We start from the raw sequence: 19903 nt of genomic DNA, 5'->3' as shown, positions 1-19903 counted from the left end.
TCAGCAGGGATATTGGTGGCGAGGTGCATTTGTTGTAGGTGAAAGTTTTGTTATTCCTGTGTTCAGGATTCTTACATGGGAAAAATAAACAACTAAAAAAAAAAGTCAAAAGGCCTAAAAAGTTTATGGGACATTACGTTGAAAAAGTGATAGGGAAGAAGAAAGATGCTATATAATAAAATGTTCTGGGGACTGAATGTTTTGTGTTCTGCTGTCTGTGAAAATCGGGTGTTACCTAGTAGAAAAAAGCAGAATGATGTGGAACTCAGATTCGTGTTACCTCGTTAGTCATCCCAAACATCATCAGTAGCCTGTAAAGAATAGTAGCTGCATTCCTAGAATGCCCAACACATCTGTGCTTTGTTAAATACTAATCAAATTATTTCTTTGTGAAATGAAGAACTGAGCTACTACAAATTATCTTAGATGGGTTTTTCCCCCCGGTAAATAAACAAATTTGAATATATGTATTTGATAGTGCATTTTTGGTGCACTTTTGCAAGAGTACGTGCATGACCCTGTATGCTTTTTTTGTTTTGTTCAATTTTCCAGCTGCCTGCCCGGTCCTATGCAGTGGCAATGGTCAGTACTCTAAAGGCACTTGCTTGTGCTACCGGAAAAGGCCCAGAATGTGTTTTCCCCCCCAGCCAGTGTATCGATCCCTCATGTGGAGGTCATGGTTCCTGCATCGAAGGGAACTGTGTCTGTTCTGTTGGCTATAAAGGAGAAAACTGTGAAGAAGGTAGGACATTTTATGGTGTGAGTTTCTTTTCTGGGTTTGGGAATTACTTAATGGGTAGGAAAAAAAATTAAAACATAGAATCGCTGTAGCAGGTTATTGTAAAAAGAGGGGTAAAAATGTAGTCCGTTGTGATTTTACTGATCTATCAAAGTTCAGACAAAACTTCTGACCTTCTCCATACATTGTTTTGCTGTATTAAGAATATCTGCCGCAACTCAACCTGAATAATTCCTTTGTTGAAGAGCAGAGATAAATCTTTTCTTATGGATTATATTTATTGAACAATTTATGTGTGAAATGCAGAGCTAAAAGGAGCAGTGGTAGGCAAAATTGTATAGCTGCAACTCCTCACAAAGCAAATGTATCAGTCACTATTAAAACAGAAGTTGATGAAGCAAATTTGAAAGACTTCTGTATCTATGTTACCTACAGCCTTAATGTGGGGCAAATTACTCCTGTTAGCTGCAATCATAGGGGATTAAAGAAAGGTAGATGGTGCACACAAGTGATAACTGTCCTTGAAATGCAGAAACTCTCCTCATGTTGCAAGTGTCCAATGCCTTGTGTACGTAAAATGAGCAGATTTAACGAAATAACCAATGCAAAATGTGGTCCTAGAGTAAGACTGATAGTGGGTTTATTCACAGCGTTTTCTGTTAGAATGCACAACATGAATTGCACTGCTTTTCTTTCTGAAACATATCAGTGTGGTTTTAAAAGGGAGTTTAACTCCTCAGATGACTGGTAAATAGACAGTTCAGTGTACTTTGGTGCATCCTCAGAGCAATAGCAGTTTAAGCATCTTTACGATGATGTCCCAGAGTCTATTAATCCTTCTAAAGGAGAAGTAGTTTGAGGACTAAAGGGCTAGGACTGGAGCTGCATGGTTTTAGACTCAAGAATCCCTATGAAGTATTCTGAGTGGGATGCAGAGCTGTCTAACACATGTATTGATTTTTATCTTGGTTGAGCATGATGCTGGTAACACCAAGGTCATGGGTTTAATTCCTGCTCGGTCCCCACGTGTTGCCTGATCTAGTCAAGAGGTGGCGTCCCTGCCCATGACAGGGAGGTTGGATTAAATGATCTCTAAGGTCCCTTCCAGCCTAGGCCATTCTATGATTCTATAGTAAAAAGCAGTTTCTCCCATCAGAAAACAAAGGGAGAAAACTTGGGGACCTAAACCACTACGAGTTTTATTCTTTGGGTGTGCACTGCAGTCATCGCTTCTAGGACAAGACCTTGCATTGGTCTGAGTGAACTTATTCTGCTAAAAACAAACAAACAAAAAAGCAAGGATCCTTACTAGTGGGACTGCCAGCACAGCAACTGTTCAGTTCATTCCTGTCTTCTCCTTCCAGGAAGGCTTCAGAACACTAGTTATTAAAGCTCTAATCCAGAACTCTATTGAAGTCAGTAGAGTTTTTCCGTTGTTTTTAATGGGTTACGTTTTAAGCTATATCTCGAAAATTCTGTAATGTCCTTTTTGTCTGCTAGAACTGATGTATGACAATAGGAAATATTCAAAAATTAGCTGAAATGCCTTGTCAGAACTGGATTTCTCACTGAAATTAAAGATGGAAAAGTCTGTCCTTAGCACTCTCTGCAACATCCAGTCTATTGCCCACGAGTGCAGAAACTCTCTTTCTGGTACTAACTGCAATTGGTTGCTTACTTTTAAGTTATGTGAATTTCATCATGTTTTGTGTTATCGTGTAAATAGCTTGTGCTATTAGAGGCACTGTAGGAGGTGGACTAAAATGATCTTTCTTTCGTTTGGTTCTGTAAATTTTAAATGGTAAGCAGTTCTTCCCTCATCTAAATTGTAATTTCCAGCTACTTGTATGGAATTCTCTCTCTCCTTTCAGTTGTCCAGAATGGCTGTGGTATATCTGGGCTAGACATCCCGAATCCCCTAGCACAGCTCAAAGACAAATATACAGTTTGTTTTGTAGTGCTTTATTCACCTCATCCTAAAGTCAGTGTTTGAAACGGCCAGAAAAACAAACACATCACCAACTCCAGAGAATTTTATAGAACAAGCGAGTGCGCATCTTTTTGCAAAGATGTTAACGTTAACACTGTTCAAAATTGGAAACACTTACAAAACGTTGTCAGTCAACAAAGTTTTGGGGAGGTGAATTACTATGTGAGGTGAAAAGATACACATTATTTAGTCGACGCTGTGCTTGAAAGGGTGCTTTTTTTCTTAAAAAGATAAATGGATTACAGAGGCAGGCAGTATTGACTGCAAACTTGGAAGGGGCCAATAACATGACAAGAAAGGTTAAAATAACCTTTTGCATACATCATTGGGCAATAAATAAGTCGATACATCAATTTACAAATACGTAAGAAACAAGCATCATTTTTCTACTCTAAGTTCAATTTCTTACGCACATATTTCTCACATGAATTCAAGAACTACGGGAAAAAGGATATAATATGAAGGGATTTCTCCCCAGTTGCAGGCAATCACCTGATCTTTCTGAAAGTTTTTGTGTGTATTAAGATTCTACTATTCCAATGGTAGAACAATACTAATGAATATATCTGTACTTATATTTAATATATGAAATCTCCTCTCTTGATTGGAGCTTCCAAAAGGAATGGCAAAGGTTGATTCATTTGCCATTTTCCAACTAGGGTATTGAATTAGCACAAGTGGGTCAGCCTTTTTTTTATTCCCGTTAGCTTTTTGTTTCTGATATTCATCACGGTCATGTTGTTCAAACAGTTTACCTGAAATGAAAGTGGCACCAAAATCAATATTTGTGATGCACAATTTTTGCAACATAAACACTGTTGTTCTATTAACAAATTTGCCCACAAGATGAAGTGCCATATTTGTCAGGTTTCATTCACTTTGGTTTGGGGGCAGACAAGTAAAATTGCCAAATTAGGTTAAGTTAAGGGTGGTTTTCTTGTCGATTTTGTGGTCGAGTCATTTTTCAATGACATTTAACTTCATAAGTGTAATTCATGGCTCTTTGGGGGCTTTATGGTACATATTGTTCAGAAAACTCCTTGACCTCCTTTTTTGTCCTTAGGGATATAAATTGCTTTCAGTACCTTTTTTGTCAAATCTACAGAGAGCCCAATACTAAATGAGCTTTAATGATCTGAGCTGCCAAGGGACTGTGAGTTCCAAGTCTAACGTACTTACTTGCAAAGGCGCGTTCTCCTTTGTTTAAATGCCAAAGAAGCTCCATTTATAAATCCTTATTAAATACCATTGTGAACCCTTCTAAAGACTCGGGGCCGGAACCTTTGCGGCATGTGTCAGCACAGTTCTATTACAGGTAATCACGTTATGCTAATTTGAGCAGCTGAGGATCTGGCCCAGGATGATAACTCTAAGAGCATGTACTAAAATAGAGCAAGATTTCAGTTCAAAGTGAAAACTTTCCTCAGGTTAAACTTTAAAAGCCATTACTTACCCATACGGGAGAAAAGTATATTTGTCTAGGAGACAGAAGCAAGTTGATTAGTGTGTTATTCTGTAAAACAAGAGAGATTGGGGTCTTGGGGGTATTGATAGGCTTGTGCCGTAGAAATAAGTCTCAGCTGCATGAATACTGTCATCCAGGATGGAGGAAGGAGAGTTAATTTTGGTAGAAGGTGATGTTTACATATGTTCTGCATTGCTTTCATTAGTACTTCCATTTGAGAAGGAAGATGGTACATTTTGGACATGGAGAGTATATTAGGACTCATCACTAAAGTTAGCTGTCCTGCTACATACGATGCTATACACGTTACCCTTTTAAATTTTCCACTGAAATAGCATAATCTAAAAAAGAAAAATTTAGGGGGCAGAAAAGTAACCCTCATCCTAAAAGTGGATTCATAGAATCATAGAATGGTCTAAGCTGGAAGGGACATTAGAGATCATTTTAATCCAGCCTCCCTGCCGCCAGGGATGCCACCTCTCGACTAGATCAGGCAACACATGGGGACCGAACGGGAATCGAACCCACGACCTTAGCGTTGTTAGTGCTATGCTCAACTGACTGAGTTAACCAGCCCCCTGAATTGACCTAAAACTTTGCATTCTTGATTCAGTCAGATTGTCTTGTCACAGCTCCGTATTTATCAGAGTTCAGCAGCAGTGGTATGAAAGACTTCCTCTAAACTTTGGACAGTTTCCAATTTTGTTAAGCACTAAGAAGAAATGAAAATACAGGACAACCATTCTGGATTACTTTAAAGCAGTTTATGAATTTATCAAATCTTATCTCAGCTGATCCACAAAACAATTGTGAAAATTGCATAATAATATTTTCATATCCAGTTAATGAAACATTAACTCTTAAAAGAAAGAAGAAAAAAACTACATCCAAGGTTGTCTTTAAAAGAAAATCTTACAAGAAAGGTTATAATAATTTATTCCTGTATTACTGCAATCTGAATTAAAATCAAACCTATTCTGATAACTCATACTCTTGCATCTCTAAATACACCTGCCACAGTCCTCTGCGTTGTATCTAATCTATATCTTATTTACTTTAAATGTTCTGCAACTACATAAAATAATTTGACAAGGCTCTGTTTATAGAAAAGTTGAGATTTGAAAGATCGACTATTGTTCACATAAGGTAGAGTGAAAATGTCTCTGCCTTAATTTATAAGGATCAATTTGGAAAAGATGAGCGATAAATCACTTTCATTATAAACTCAGATCTTCCTGGAGCTGCACGAGAGAATGCCAATCATTCTTGTTCCTTCTGCTGTGAGCTAATATATACCAGTCATGAGATGAATTCATTTTATTTAGGACATGAATTTGACCTTGGCCCTCAATTCCCCAGCAGAAGGCAGTTGCTAAAGCCTCTATGTTGGTATTTGCAGTAGAGCGTAGTGTACTTACGCAAATTCATGATATAAGATAAAAACTTGGAAAAACCATTCTGATAGAGTTTATTTGGAAGACAGCTCAAAACATTCCTTTATTTATCAGAATTGAAATAGCATCTTGAAATTTCTTTGGATGGTTTTCCATCGTAACTATTTTCACTTTTTATTCTGTTGTTTCTAGATTGAGAAAAGATGAAATCTCTATCTGTTTTTCTGTACTCCTGTGAAGAGGAATTATCAACTGGTTAGAACATGGGTTGAAGCAACTAAGACTCTCAATTTCACAGCTCAGCTACTAATGGACGATGAATCAAATGTTCAGAAGTGCCTGAATAATTTAGCAGTCTAAATGAAGCTGAAAGCCACTAATATTTTGGCTTCTGGGCACTTAAAGTGGTTAACAGAATGTCGACGCTCTAGCATTTCAATAGTAATAATAGCAGTACTGGTGAAGATACTCCAAAGACAAATACTCTTTAAAAAGGGCAGTTTATTTAGTTATTTTGTTATTTAAATACGGTATAGCAGTCATTGGAACTTCAATGCATTTCAGAAGAAATTTCCCCATGTGAAGGCTTCTTACGTATATTCCAGTGCTCTTTTTAAGTCTTTTTGTGCTTCTTTGCTACAGCATCGTTTCAGTAAGCTGTCGTTGTTCAGCCACACCCTGGTTTATTTGAAAATAACGTACAACACAAATTACTTCCCGCTTTTCCCTTCTCAAACACTAATATGACTTGCAGAAATACCTCGACTGACTTTATTTCTCACAAACTTGTCAGAGCACGCCTCTCTACGTGTTTTCCGCACGTCCTCTTGTGAGAGCTCACCGTTCTCTACCTTGGTTTTGTCTTCTCCTGCAGTTGATTGCTTAGATCCAACGTGCTCCAACCACGGCGTCTGTGTCAACGGAGAATGTCTCTGCAGCCCGGGCTGGGGGGGAATAAATTGTGAGCTTCCCAGAGCCCAGTGTCCAGACCAGTGCAGCGGGCACGGTACCTACCTGTCCGACACGGGGCTTTGTAGCTGTGATCCCAACTGGATGGGTCCCGACTGCTCCGTCGGTAAGAAAAATAGATTTCTTGCTGATCCTGCAATATTATTTCTGTTTTGTTAGAATGGTAATGTCTATGGCAAGTTTGAAATGCAAATAATTTCAAAAATTGTCTTTGGAATGTGTTTGGAATTTTGTTACATTGGGAAGAAGAGCGTATATATCCGAGATACTTTTTTTTTTTTTTTGTGACATTCTGAATTTGGGAGTGAGGGGATGCGGGTCAGGACTTTGCACTTCATTCTAGCACTGACTCTCATTTCAACTGAAAAAGTTTAATTGCTTCGTGTCTGCTTACTAACTGTAAATGGAAACTTCCATAATTTATAAATATGTTTACAACATTTGAGGAACGGAAAACACTACCTTTAAGTACATTTTTAGAGTTTGCTTTACTGCACATCAAATGCTACTCATTTATGAAAAACGTGACAAACTAGAAAAAATCTCTTCTCAAATAAGGTGTATTTTTCTCTTTGTAGTTGTTCGTGGAATATTTTAAAATAAAATTTTAGAGCAAGAGATCCTGAAGCACAGGCACAAAAGTGTAGGCTCTCCAAAGCTGCAACAGTAAAATGGATTATTCTAATAGAAAAAGCTAAAGAGAAAAAAACAGTTGAGACAAGACGCCAAATGTTCTGTTTGTGGGGAAAAAATACTGGGAATTTTACATTTATATTGAAAGCTGAACTTTTGAGACAGAGCTGTGGGCCATAAGCAAGTCTCTCAAAACAATATTTACAGTTTTCACACTTACTCAGTTATTTTGTGACATTAATGACTTAGAACACTCCACCACTGAAATGAATACCAGGATGTGCTTTTTCTGCTTCGTGCGTCAGCAGCCAGAAAAATTCCTGAATGACAGTTTCGCTGTAAATTTCTTTGGTGATGTTTGAGGTAAAGGACCCCTCTTTCTGTTTGTGGGGAAAAAATACTGGGAATTTTACATTTATATTGAAAGCTGAACTTTTGAGACAGAGCTATGGGCCATAAACAAGTCTCTCAAAACAATATTTACAGTTTCCACACTTACTCAGTTATTTTGTGACATTAACGACTTAGAACACTCCACCAGTGAAATGAATACCAAGATGTGCTTTTTCTGCTTCGTGCGTTGGCAGCCAGAACAATTCCTGAATGAGAGTTTCGCTGTCAATTTCTCTGGTGATGTTTGAGGTAAAAGACCCCTCTGCCTTTATAAAACTGCAGCTGGCAGAAAGCAGTAGAAGACTTTTTGAAGTGAGCCGCTGGATAACTGACCGTGTTAGTAATAGGATTCCAAAATCTCTGCCTTTAAAGTGTCTTTTACCTGTCAATCCTAGAGTCTGGTGACCCTGAATTGTCACCGTTCTCTGCTGAATGAGCTTTAAGTGAGTTTCTGACTCATTCTCAGCAAGTCAGTGGCTGTATCAGAAATGACCAGAGGTGCAGGTTTGAGGAAAACGCTTAGTGCTCCTCTTTCTGGCTGCTGGCCGGTGTTGAGAAGCTGCCTCTGAGACTTGTTTGGGTGTGAAGAGAGGCCAGAGCTCTGCAGCAGGCTGTGCAGCGTTCCTTAGCGGATGTGGGTTTAGGAACCTTTTTAATGTAGTTTGGTTTGAACAAAAGTTAAACACCGGTATTGATCAGAATATGATCAAGGCAGCTTTTGACAGCATATACAGCCTGATCTAGTCACTGATGTCCCTGCTCACTGCAGGGGCTTGGACAAGATGACCTTTAAAGGTCCCTTCCAGCCCAACCCATTCTGTGGTTCTGTATAGCTTTCAGCACAAGCTTACCAATCCTACGCACTTTTCCCTTCAGGACCAGCCTGCTGCTTCTGCCTCATTGCTGTTGAGAGCAGATATCACCTCTGTTCTTTTTTTTTTCCCTCCTAGAAGTGTGCTCTGTAGACTGTGGCACTCACGGGGTGTGCATTGGCGGAGCGTGTCGCTGTGAAGAAGGCTGGACAGGAGTGGCGTGCGACCAGCGCGTGTGTCATCCCCGTTGCACGGAGCACGGAACTTGTAAAGATGGGAAATGTGAATGCAGAGAGGGCTGGAATGGGGAGCACTGCACCATTGGTAGGCAAACGACAGGCACCGAAACAGGCACATATTGCTTTCTTTTCATAAATCGTAGAAACATAGTTACTGTCGTGTGTTGTAATAGGCTGTTCCTTTAAGGACCCTGGTGCTCTCAAATATTATCTCTGACTTCGAATGCTTTGGGTGAAATGGAATCACTTAAAGTCAGTTAAACTGATTTGGGGGGGGAAGAAAACCAACAACAACAAATTCCACAGCAAAGGAGCATTAGTAGGTAAAGATGTGACAAATGGTCTGTCACGGTATCATCTGAGCTGAGATTTTTAGACTTAACTAAACATTCCTTTGTGCGAATGGCATCTTTTTTAATTTCCTGGTCTGATGCATCAGCGTTCCCCTGCTATTATACATCGCATCTGAAACCCATCGCCACCATCACCACAGCGAGCAGGGGGCAACTCGGGGAGTAATAACAGAAGTCGCCCCCTCACCCTCTCTCCCATGTTGTGCCATGACATTGGGCACGTAGAGACCATCCCAGCGTGAGAGGGCGCTGAGGCACGCCACCGCACCCTTTCCTAAAAACCCAACTGCTCATCGCAGCGCCGGCGTCGCGCAGAGCGCCGCGACGAACACGGCTGTGGCGTGTCAGCCCGGGATGTTCCCAAAGGTCACACTTACACAAAGCAGCGACGCTCCATCCTCTCAGTTGCCGTGCTCAAAAATTCATTCTGCAGAGGAATTAGTTGCTTCTAAAGGAAGTGCTTTGTTGTATTTCTACAAACTGTCAGGTAGTGTATTTAGAGTATTTTGTAGAGTTACTGAAAACAAAGGAAAGAAATGTTATGTCCCCTCTGCTGTAATAAAAAATTGGAAATCCCAAGTGATCAGATCTCTTCTGAGAAGTCTGAGAAAAATTATCTGGAGCAAGAGTATCCAGCTGCTGAGACCATGTGAGATTCAGACAAGTGTACTTCTCTCCAGAGAACTGGAGGTGTGCCTTAAAAGAAAACTAGTGAGTCCAAATCCAAGATCATATTGTTTTAATTACCTAAGGTGGTAAATTTAACAAAGAAAAGGAGTAGATCAATTGAGATTTTCATGGCAATCGGGGACCCTAATGGGACAGTCCTATTACAAGTGGATTGTTATTTCTTTACTTGAAAGTCTGGTGAAATTCTTGCATTTCTCAAACTGTTTCTCATTCCCCTCTGACTTCTCCCTGGATATCCAAACCATTTCCACATGAGTTTGAAACTGAACATACACTCTTATTGGAGAGAATAAAAAAAAAAAATTAAAAAATCAATGGATATTTTGGGGTCATCTCCTCTGATGTTGTGGTGCTGCATGCTTCCACCACACTCTGCTGATTTAAGTCAAAGCTTTTATGACTGAACACTTTGTGACCAGCACAGATGCAGAGTGTTTTTTCACAACTGCTTTCTTAACTTCCATCATATCGACATACCTCTTCTAGATTAATCCAGGCATTTTGTTTTCATATAAAGTGCTTTACAAAATGCCTAGTATATTAATTTTTTTGCATTAAATTATGTAATAACTGCTTGTTTTTAAAGTTGCTGCTTTGCACAAAATTTGTTTTGCTTTATAATCTTTTAGTAATATGCTTTTGTTTAGAGGTAATTAGTGTACTTAAAGTCGTCATTACTGTGCACACAAAAAGATGCCTCGTACTGATATCTTAAAAGAATTCTGAAAATTACAAGCTGAACTAGTGAACTCTGAAGTGCTATTATTAGTCTAATTTTCAGAGCTGTGAATTAAATATTTTCCCTGTCATTGATGTGTATAATCAACTCATATTTTCAGAGGAAGCATGATACTGCTCAAGTAAGTAAAATATGCACAAGATGATTTTTTTTGTTGTTTGTTTGATGTGGATTGGAAAGGTTTCCTGGAAATTTAACATGGGTCTGCCTGGGGCAAAGATGAGACTAGGGCAGAAAATTTAGGTTTGCCCTCTTGATTATCGTATCTTAGATGTGTGCAATCAGAAGTTGCCTGTTGTATGTGGACAGGTATATATTCCTGTGTCAGGCCTGCCTTAGTAAAAATTTTCCTGTGCTTGTATCATGAGATTGTGACATGGAATGGAAAATCCCACTGCTTCGTGTTAAGAGGGGGTGAAACACTGAGTTTGGAGAATGAGGATGGTAAAACTACTTCTTTGTCAGTATTTGTACAAAAATTTGCTAGAAGTTACCTCTGGAAAACTTGCCCTTAGAGTGATTTACGGCTCTGGATTGGGGATTTTGTACCTTGAGGTGTTTTAAATGTTAGTGGGAAGAACTAAAGTGTACTTAAATGTTACAGAAACTTACTTTATTTAGAGTACACCCTTTATGGTTTTGCTTTCAAGGGAAATGTTGGCAGACCATGTAGTGTTAGAATTACTCACTGAGGAGCATCCACCCAAAAAGGTAATACTCAGGAATGCAAACTTAATGTGTTCAAACCTTGATTTTAACATTTTTTAAAAGAATTTATTTTTTTTTAATCCAAAGTGACTGTTTTAGTCCTCTTTGGAAGGTACTAGGCAAACTGCCATTTGTTGTCCTAAGGCAAAGCAAGGACAGACCAGAGTAAAATAGTACATGAGCAGAAGTTGAATCCCTCCCTTCCCTCTTTGTAGTCTGAGTTTTTGAGTACTCGTATCGAGAGCAATGAATGACCGGGCTTACCTCAAAAGACATTTGAGAATTTCTCTCTATATGGACTTCAAGTAGAAAATTGTGAATCCCATAGGAGAGTTTATTTGCTTTGAATTTGCATTTATTGCTACATGTGGTCCAAAACCGCCTGATGTCAGTGGACAAAGTTGCTTTAATTCCAGTGACTTTAGGCCAAGCCCACTTAGAACAAATCAATTTAACTTGTGAGAAAAAACCCAAGGCAGTTACTATGTAAAACCAAAATAAATTCTCTTTTGTTTGTGTTTCTTTACTAGTTTTGTGTGCTGTATTCACACGGCAATGGAAAAGAAAACATTATAGCAACCTGCAGGTATCCCAAGTTCATTCTGGATATTTTATTCTAATTAAATAACAAATCAGGTCTCTACAGATAGCTGACAGAATACACACCGATTGGCATTTTGATGTTGAGTATCTGAGCTGAAAAAATTTAACAAAAATGCACTTTTTCTCTGCATCACCCGTATAGTAAGAAAAGCACTCTGAAAAGTCTCCCAGAATCCCACTATTAGCTCAGTGTTAACAACCTGTTTGCGCAAAGCAGCTTTTACCTTTGTGCAGCAATTGAATTATGTATAAAAATCCGAGTTACATGGATTTTGATAAATCTATATCTGAATAATATAAAAATGGAAGGAGCGGTGTCTGCTCCTGCTCAAATGCTGTACACAGCAGGGCAGAACTCTGCAGCAGGCACTGCCTTTCGCTTTACTCCTTCAGGTAAGAAGAAGAATTGCTTACTGGAGTGATGATAAAGAAAATTAATCTTTTCCCAGTGCAAAAATAGACCTGTCAGGATATGTTTATTAAGTGATTATTATTCATTGATTGCAATTATGGAGGAAGTTATAACTAAATAATAGAGGGTAATCTAGATGAGGAAAAAATATTGGAAAACTAATAACAAGGCGAAAGACTAAGAGCAGTTGCTAAATCTTGAACCAATTTCATGCCAGAATTTTAGGATGGAGGATTTAGGTTTTCCTGGAATCATCTGAGTGTTGTTAGATGTGCTGTTATAAAAAAACTCTGTTGTTTTCACTGGAAATAATATTTGGATGTTTAAAACTGTTGCTTTTAAATGGTTGTGGAGGATGTTCTCCATGTAAGCTGTCAGAATAGTATACCAAGGACAGTGTGATATATATGTAGATCTTAAAAACAGCATTTTAAAAGTGTAATTCCATCTGTAATTCATATCCCTGCAGCATGAAATATGACTGTTATTAAGCCATTGGTAAAAATCTCACTGTGAGACCAGTGAAACCAGGATTTAATCCTAAATGTTGACAAGTAAAAATGTAGAAGTCTGCAAAAATATCTTGTCTTCTCTTGAGAGCTTACAATATATGAGGTTTTCTTTGTGTCTGCCTGTCGTATTCCCAAAGCTTTGCTTTTATCTGCTCACACCCTACATTAGATGTAGGTTAAGCACTCCTGCTCTCAGACAGAAAGTGGCAGAAGATTGTAGTCAAGGCTATTTGATAATATGGATAATCTGCTGCAGATTGCAACTGAGACAATGCTCGCCTTTTCTATTTCTTTTTTTTTTAATACATATTTCAAGGCAAATGAGCTATGCTCCGTTTAACAGCTGTAGAAGCTGACCCTCCGATGGTCTCCTTGCTAGGCAAAACACAAATGAGGGGGATGTGTGCATCTCTGCAGGCTCTGCTTAGAACCATTTAGGTTATAAAACATCCTTAAGATGATTTGAGTCCAATCATAAACCTAACACAAGGCATCCTGGCCTCGGTACTGCTTTTTGGAATGTAACTCCAGAGGTGGGGATCTGCCACTCTTTCACCAGCTGAGTCCTTGACCTCTGTGCTGCAAACGTCCAGTGGTCCTTAGTCCATACGGGATTTGGAAGTCTGTATTAGCCCTATGCTTTATCTTCTGTGTTTTCAGGGCCTTAAATAAAGAAGAAAGATTTGAAAGAATGAAGTTCCTGTTACCTCCATGGTGGGAAATGACGTAAAATTACTCAATACCTAAAAATGTGCAGGAAAAAAAGAGGGCTTTCTGTGTCCAGAGTGGTTGAGAGAAGCAGTTACAGTACGGGAGATTTGTGTTAGGAAAAACCTTGTAACCGTAAATGAAAAATCCAAGTAGACTGTCTAAGCAAATTGTGGAATCTCCATTAATGGAACTTTTAACAAGAATTTTGAGAAGCATCTATCAGGAATAGCAGAGAGGGAGTTCATCCTGTTGTGGGGCAGCAAGTTGACTAGAAAGTCATTGAACGATATGAGCTCCCTTGCAATCTAATTTTAAATGAAAGCAAACATTCCTTCAAAGTATTTTATAATGACCTATGTTAAGATTTATATTGTCGCCCCCCTCTTAAGAATCTGTTGCTACTCTTAAAAGTAGAATTGATCATTTATCCAACCAAGGAGACAAGTCTGTGTTCTGTATTTGTAGAACAATGGTTTGTCAGTGTATGTATTGAGCCACTCTGAAATATCAAAAAAAAGAGCAGATATTACACACAGTAGGTAAATATTTCAAATCCCTTCCCTTTAATGCACCACAGCTTGCGCAGCTGATTGCTAGATGGATAGTATTCCACCTCTATGTGGAATAAACTTTTTTAGTGAAAAATCTTCTCCCCCAAGTTTTTTGGGATAACCATGACCTTTCCAGCTTTTAGACATTTATACTTTCTGTCAGATGGAAGGAATATCACATATAAAGTGTGAAGATTTAGATTTTTACCTTATCTTGAAGTCAATAATCTATGGAAACATTAATAATGCAGTGTTTCGTTATCTTTGGGTGCAGCGGGATATTTTTGTCACATCGTAATACTCTCTGTGTCTAAGACTTTTTTTCTTCTACTACTGATTTTTCTTATTGTAATTACAAGGGTAATGATTCAAAGATGAGGCAATTTTCAGGAGAGATAGGAAGTGTGTGGGAGGAGACAGTGGAAAGCCATCGTATGTGACAAAGAGCAATTTAGAAGGAGCTAGATGTATTAGGCTTCTCTGATGCACTTCTAACTTAAAATTAATCTGTAACAGTTTATAACCTATCAAGCCATAAAAAAACCTCTGCTGCCAATGACAGAAATTTAGATTGCTTGCTCTGTAGAGGGAGGAGCACATTTTTCCATTTTATTTGAAAACTGCATAGGATATTTGGGTCATGACCGCTTTTCATTACTGATGATACAGAGATGTGTTGGTAATAGATGTGATGACACAACTGAAAACGTTAAAGACATTGCCTCCTTCTGCACCTGCAGATTCAGGCTCGTAACCCGTGCAATACATTTATCTTTTTTGTCTTTACACCTGGTAGTGGGTTTCTTGATAAGCACATCTGTGGGGGGAAGCCTTTTAGGTACATGGTGCCAGGATTTCCTCTGGAGTGTGATAGGGTGGTTCCTCCCCAAGGGTCTCTCCAGGAAGACGGAAGAGTAGCAAACACATCATGAAGTAACCTGAGAGATTCTCAACAATTTCTGTCATTCTCTACACGTAATTTGCATTTTCATTTCTGTCATGCCAGCACAGAGAGACTCATAAGGTAGAGGTTTTCTGTTTTTCCTTCTTTCCTTATAAAGTGACATTTCGGTCACGTATGTTATGTTATATAATGTTCCATTTTATAACCAAAACCAAGGTAATGTACCCGTCCATTAGACAAGTGGTCATCTAGTTCAGCATCAAAGCGTTTCAGCGAAGATGCAAGTTTCAGCTAAATAAGCAATTAGAAATTTCTTCCTGGAAAGGTGATGCTTTTTATCTTTTCCAGCTACATTTGCTGTTGGGGTGCTTTGTTCGTTTTGTGAATGTATCATCTTTTATTTCACCTTCAAAACTTCTGAATGAAATCTCCTGGCTGTAGAGTTCCCAGATGACACTCTGCATAAATAGCTCATGTTCTGGATTTTTGATTTGGTTTGTGTATCAGGGACAACAATTTCTGTAGCACAAGGAATCCAGAAATGCCATATACATCCTCTTGCTTTATCATAGCTGAGCAAGATAGCAGGTTTTATATATATATATTTGGATGGAAATATTTGATGTGGAGATCTGTATGCAGCGAGAATGGTTTGACTTTCAGGGAGTTTAGAAACAGAATTCCTTTTCATTTGCGGAATTTACACAGGGCAGCTGGGGCTCTTTTTTGGCTGAAAGGCAAGCTTATTCATGAGGAAGAACTTCCCTGTTTGCATTCTTTGCTGAGGGCTTCCTGTAAATGATTGAAATATGTCACAGCACAATGTCAGAACACTTGAGTGGCTTTTTTCTTTCTCTTTTTATAGGATATTTGCAGAACATGACCTTACTTCTTCCCATTCTAGCCCCAAAAATTTAATGAGTGTGTTTTCAGCGGAGCTTCCTGCATTTTGTCTGATACTTCAAAGATGCACCCAGCAGATACTGGTGAATAGTTTCCCAAACTAAAATCACATTTCTTTTTTTCTCCTTTTGGAGGGGCTTCTACACGAGTTACATTGATTTTCTGGCCAATTCTTGAACTCTTAAAAGACCACAAAAAGAGGGGGGAGGGCAATCAGTCAGGCAGCTGATCTAACTTTTGAAAGGGCAAAGCTGATTTTGCTGTTCGTAGGAGTATTCCCAGCATCAGGCAATCTTCTCCTCTTCTAGTTTTCTGTGTTATTTTGTACCCTGTGGTGTCAAGCACAGCTTCAGCAAGTGAGTGAATTACGTGGTGTTGCTGGATACAAAACAAGAAAGGCACAGGAGTGCTCGTGTGAGGTCAGTGACATAGATTGCATAGAGATAGAAAGCTACTAACAGCTCTTGGGAGAAAAATATATATGTATATTCATATATATAGTATTTGTACTTACTAAGAAACAAATACAAAAGACAACAATATCTGCCCATCCTTTTGAGGTCTGCTGTTAGTGTTCTCGTTATAAATCTTTTTCCTTAATCCCTTGTGTTCTTGCTTGTACTTTCTCGAAGTCTAATTCTTGTATCTTCAATATGAGTTTCACATGATCTTTCGTGCTCGAAGATGCACATAATGTGTTTTGCTGCACTGCTGCGAACTCTATGGAGTAGCAACTCAGACACAAGGCTTTGCCTTTTCAGCTTGTCAAATTAAGGAGAATGTGTTACATGTCAAAGGTTTGTCTTCCAAGGATAGATTTGATGCTTTTGAGATTCTCTACTTGATAAATTTTATTTTAATGTTGTATTAAAAATATTCTTGTCAAACTAGGGGAGTAGAAAGAAAAGGGAAAAAATGGTCTCCATATCTGAAGTGTCAGTTCGGGATTTTGCTGTGTGATCTATTTCAGGCTGTGGGGAAAAAACCAAAACTATTGGAAGTTTTCTCTTTAAACCATCGGTTATCTCTTATATGGTATCTACTCACTGAGGATGAAATACACACTGATGTTGAATACTGATACCTCCTTCTTTCACGAAAAGCCATTACTTGGACAATTTTTTTAAGAATATCTTAAGGATTGAATATGGGCACTTGGTCAGGGTACCCATTCTGAGGTATCATGGGCCGTTATTATCGAGCAGTTTTTTTCAAGAATTTTTCTTATTCAGCTCCTTTCTCTTGTTCTTTCTTTTCACTATTCTGACCTGCTTGCGAAGTGCTTATTAGGATAACCTCACTTCTGGAGATTACTGCTATAGGTAGCCTCAATCTGTTTCATTTTAGATATAGTTTTTCTATACATACATAAAAAGAAGCAAAGTTTTACGACCAACAGAAATCATCATATAGTGTGATGTATCTCATTTGCCCAAAGAAATTGCGAACGTCATTTCAGTAACTGAAAGAACTAGATACAAACTTGAGTGGTTTTGAAGGTGTTCAGGTCTGAGATTGTGGTCTGTGATCACCTCTGTATGGCGAAAGTGCAGACAGTTGGAGTAATATTGGGGTCATAATAACCGGATTTATAGCTGCCATGAAAATTGTTCCTGAATGTGTAGATTTCCACAATGTCCAGTGCATCTACTGCAGTCTTTTCAGTGATACAGCATTGATTGACATATAACTGTCCCTCTCATCCTGTTAGTGGTGTTCAGAATACATCCATGCTGGGATAGATGGAGACAAAGCCATACTGGTGGCCCATTAATCTAGCAGCAGCTCACAGTCATAGTGCTAAAAACTGAAGGAAAAATGGGACACGAGAAATTAGGGTTACTGTATTTATCCTCATTCTCTCGTCATTCACTAACAGGATTAGAGCAGAAGGGATTCATGGTCCAGCTGCTCCTTGAAGATTTTTCAACTCAGAGAGCTGACCCTTAGCGCTGGGCACCACACACTGAGCTGAGCCATTTCCCTCTGGACAAGTACCTCTCTTAAACAGTTAAGCAGTTTTCATGGAAAAGGAGTAATGTGCTTTCGCAAAGGCTTCGGAGCGACATGGATCATAACATTATCCCTAATGAAAATTTCAGCAGAGGAGACACGGGTGTCTGCTTATCCATGTAAAGCTTTTCCCCCTCTCATTCTACTAAGCTTAAAACATCCTTTCGCTCTTTCCTTACTGAAATCGTCCAGTTCTGTGGCCCATGACTGATGTTGAACATCTGGGATTTGTTGCCTTTTCTTGTGCTGTCTCATTGGTGATTGGGAGCCGGTGCAATGAGTCCCAGATGGTCAAGTAAAAGAGATTTTTGTGTTCTCTCAGACATGGTTTGCATAATGGCACCCAAGTCCTCCTTTTCAGAAGCTGGGGAGTTCCTGCGTTCCGTAAATAAGGAGCCATAATTTTGACAAACTGCCAGTCAGTGTCAGGGTTTATTGCTTTTCCTAATCCCATTGTATTTTTAGTTTCCATTCACAGTTTTTAACAGTCCAGCACAGAGCACGTTGATCAACTGGGCGTCAGCAGACCGTGACGTGCTCTTAAAATGCTGTTAAATAAGCTGCCAGACAAAACAGCTCCAAGGAAACGTTTAAGTATTTATTTTCATGTGTTCTGGAGAGATTAGGGTAGACTGAACTACACGAGCTGATAGGTAGTCTTTCATATAATTAAAAAGTAGATGCGCTTTTAACATTTTAGTATATTTTTACAGAAAACCAGATAAAGTAACCATGAATCTCTTCTGTATTCATTCCAGTTAATTATAAAATTGCAGATGAGATTTTTTTTTTTTTTTAGGCAGATGTTGAAAGAGTAAAGTTATTCATGACTGTGACAAATGACTAAGGTACATAGTGCATCTAGACCCACGTGTGTTTTAATTTGCCTTCAAATAGTCAGTTTTTCAGAGCGTTGAACAACTGAGCTAAAGAACCCCAGTGCATCAAGGTGCAGCCCCTGTTCCAAAGAGAAATAGTTGTAATAATAGCTTTGTTATCTAAAAACTAAATAGAATGGTGCAATCATGATTTAAAACCTTTCTTTTTAATTAAAAACTAAATCAGTTTGTAGGTAAAAATATTACTAGGTTGTGATTTTAGGCTAGAAACAGTGCTAACAGGACAATTATCCAAAAGAATAGATTAACAAAGTGGAAAAAAAAAACAGTTTAGGAATAACACATTTACCTAGAACGTGGTGATCTTAAATGTAGTGCTGCTTTAAATACTGTGATTTTTTCCAGTTGTTGGGAATCGAAAAGAATGGCCAAGCTTCTTGTGGAATGAGTTCCTCCAGAATAGCTCTGAAGTTATTTTCAGCGTGTGCAAACACAAACCCCTAAATGTCCCAGAAGATGCTACTTCTCCTAAAACCAGAGACACATTAGTACAGATGAAAGAACTGGCTTTTTCTTTTAACCCCTGGGAATAACGGAGAGAACTACTCAGTTCCTAGTGTAGCATGTTGCCATCCACTTTTCAGCACATTTTAAATATAAACTGATCTGACCGCTTTGCTTTCCATTTAGTAGAGGAAAGCAAAATGTGTGTGTGCTGGGTTATAGATCACTTCGCTCTGAAATTCGTAGAGGAATTGGCGCTACAGTATACAGTTTTACCATGAAAGATAGTGTGCCCAGAATTAAGTGGCTATAGAAAAAGTTTTATGTCTCCCTCTTCCCTATCTCCTTTCATTTTTAAATTGCTGAATTGCTTGCACGTGAACAAGGAAAGTGGGAAGCCATGGATCACGATTAACTGCTGAAAAGTGAAAGCACGATAGGAATTTGTTAAAATGGTTAGTTCTACTCCTTACATATTATTATTTTCAGAGTCATTTGATAACAGTACAAGAAAAGTAATGGCGACATGCCTTATTTCAAAAAAAGAGTAGAAAAGATGGTTTAAATTTAAGACAAAAATCACGGCATAGGAGTTTGTGGGGCACATGACATGAAGGTTGACATTGCTCACCGTGCAGCATTGTTAATAGGTAGCTGAGTTTGGATGGAGAGGAAGTATAGTGACACAGATTTTTAAATCAAATTGATCTTTTTGTTGACTTCTTTGGAAATTAGGGGTAGAATTGCTTTTTGCTACTGCCTCCCTTGGATCGTTATTAATTGATTCTTTATCATGAAGCCAATCCATATGTATCTTTATTGTGTAC

General features: G+C 38.6%; 1 protein-coding gene across 1 annotated transcript in view; it reads left to right on the top strand.

Annotated features, from left to right (window-relative positions):
• Positions 1–19903, top strand: part of LOC104270598 (teneurin-2-like) — a gene marked incomplete at both ends in the record, with an annotated part of 98576 nt that overhangs the window by 26991 nt on the left and 51682 nt on the right. Inside the window, 4 exon segments of the mRNA XM_009865004.1 lie at positions 553–616; positions 618–742; positions 6463–6663; positions 8534–8746. Coding sequence (XP_009863306.1) covers positions 553–616; positions 618–742; positions 6463–6663; positions 8534–8746 — 603 coding nt within the window.

Source organism: Apaloderma vittatum, unplaced genomic scaffold, assembly GCF_000703405.1.
Source record: "Apaloderma vittatum isolate BGI_N311 unplaced genomic scaffold, ASM70340v1 scaffold13992, whole genome shotgun sequence".
In the NCBI taxonomy this organism is placed as follows: domain Eukaryota; kingdom Metazoa; phylum Chordata; class Aves; order Trogoniformes; family Trogonidae; genus Apaloderma; species Apaloderma vittatum.
This window is presented reverse-complemented; position numbering and strand designations above follow the sequence as displayed.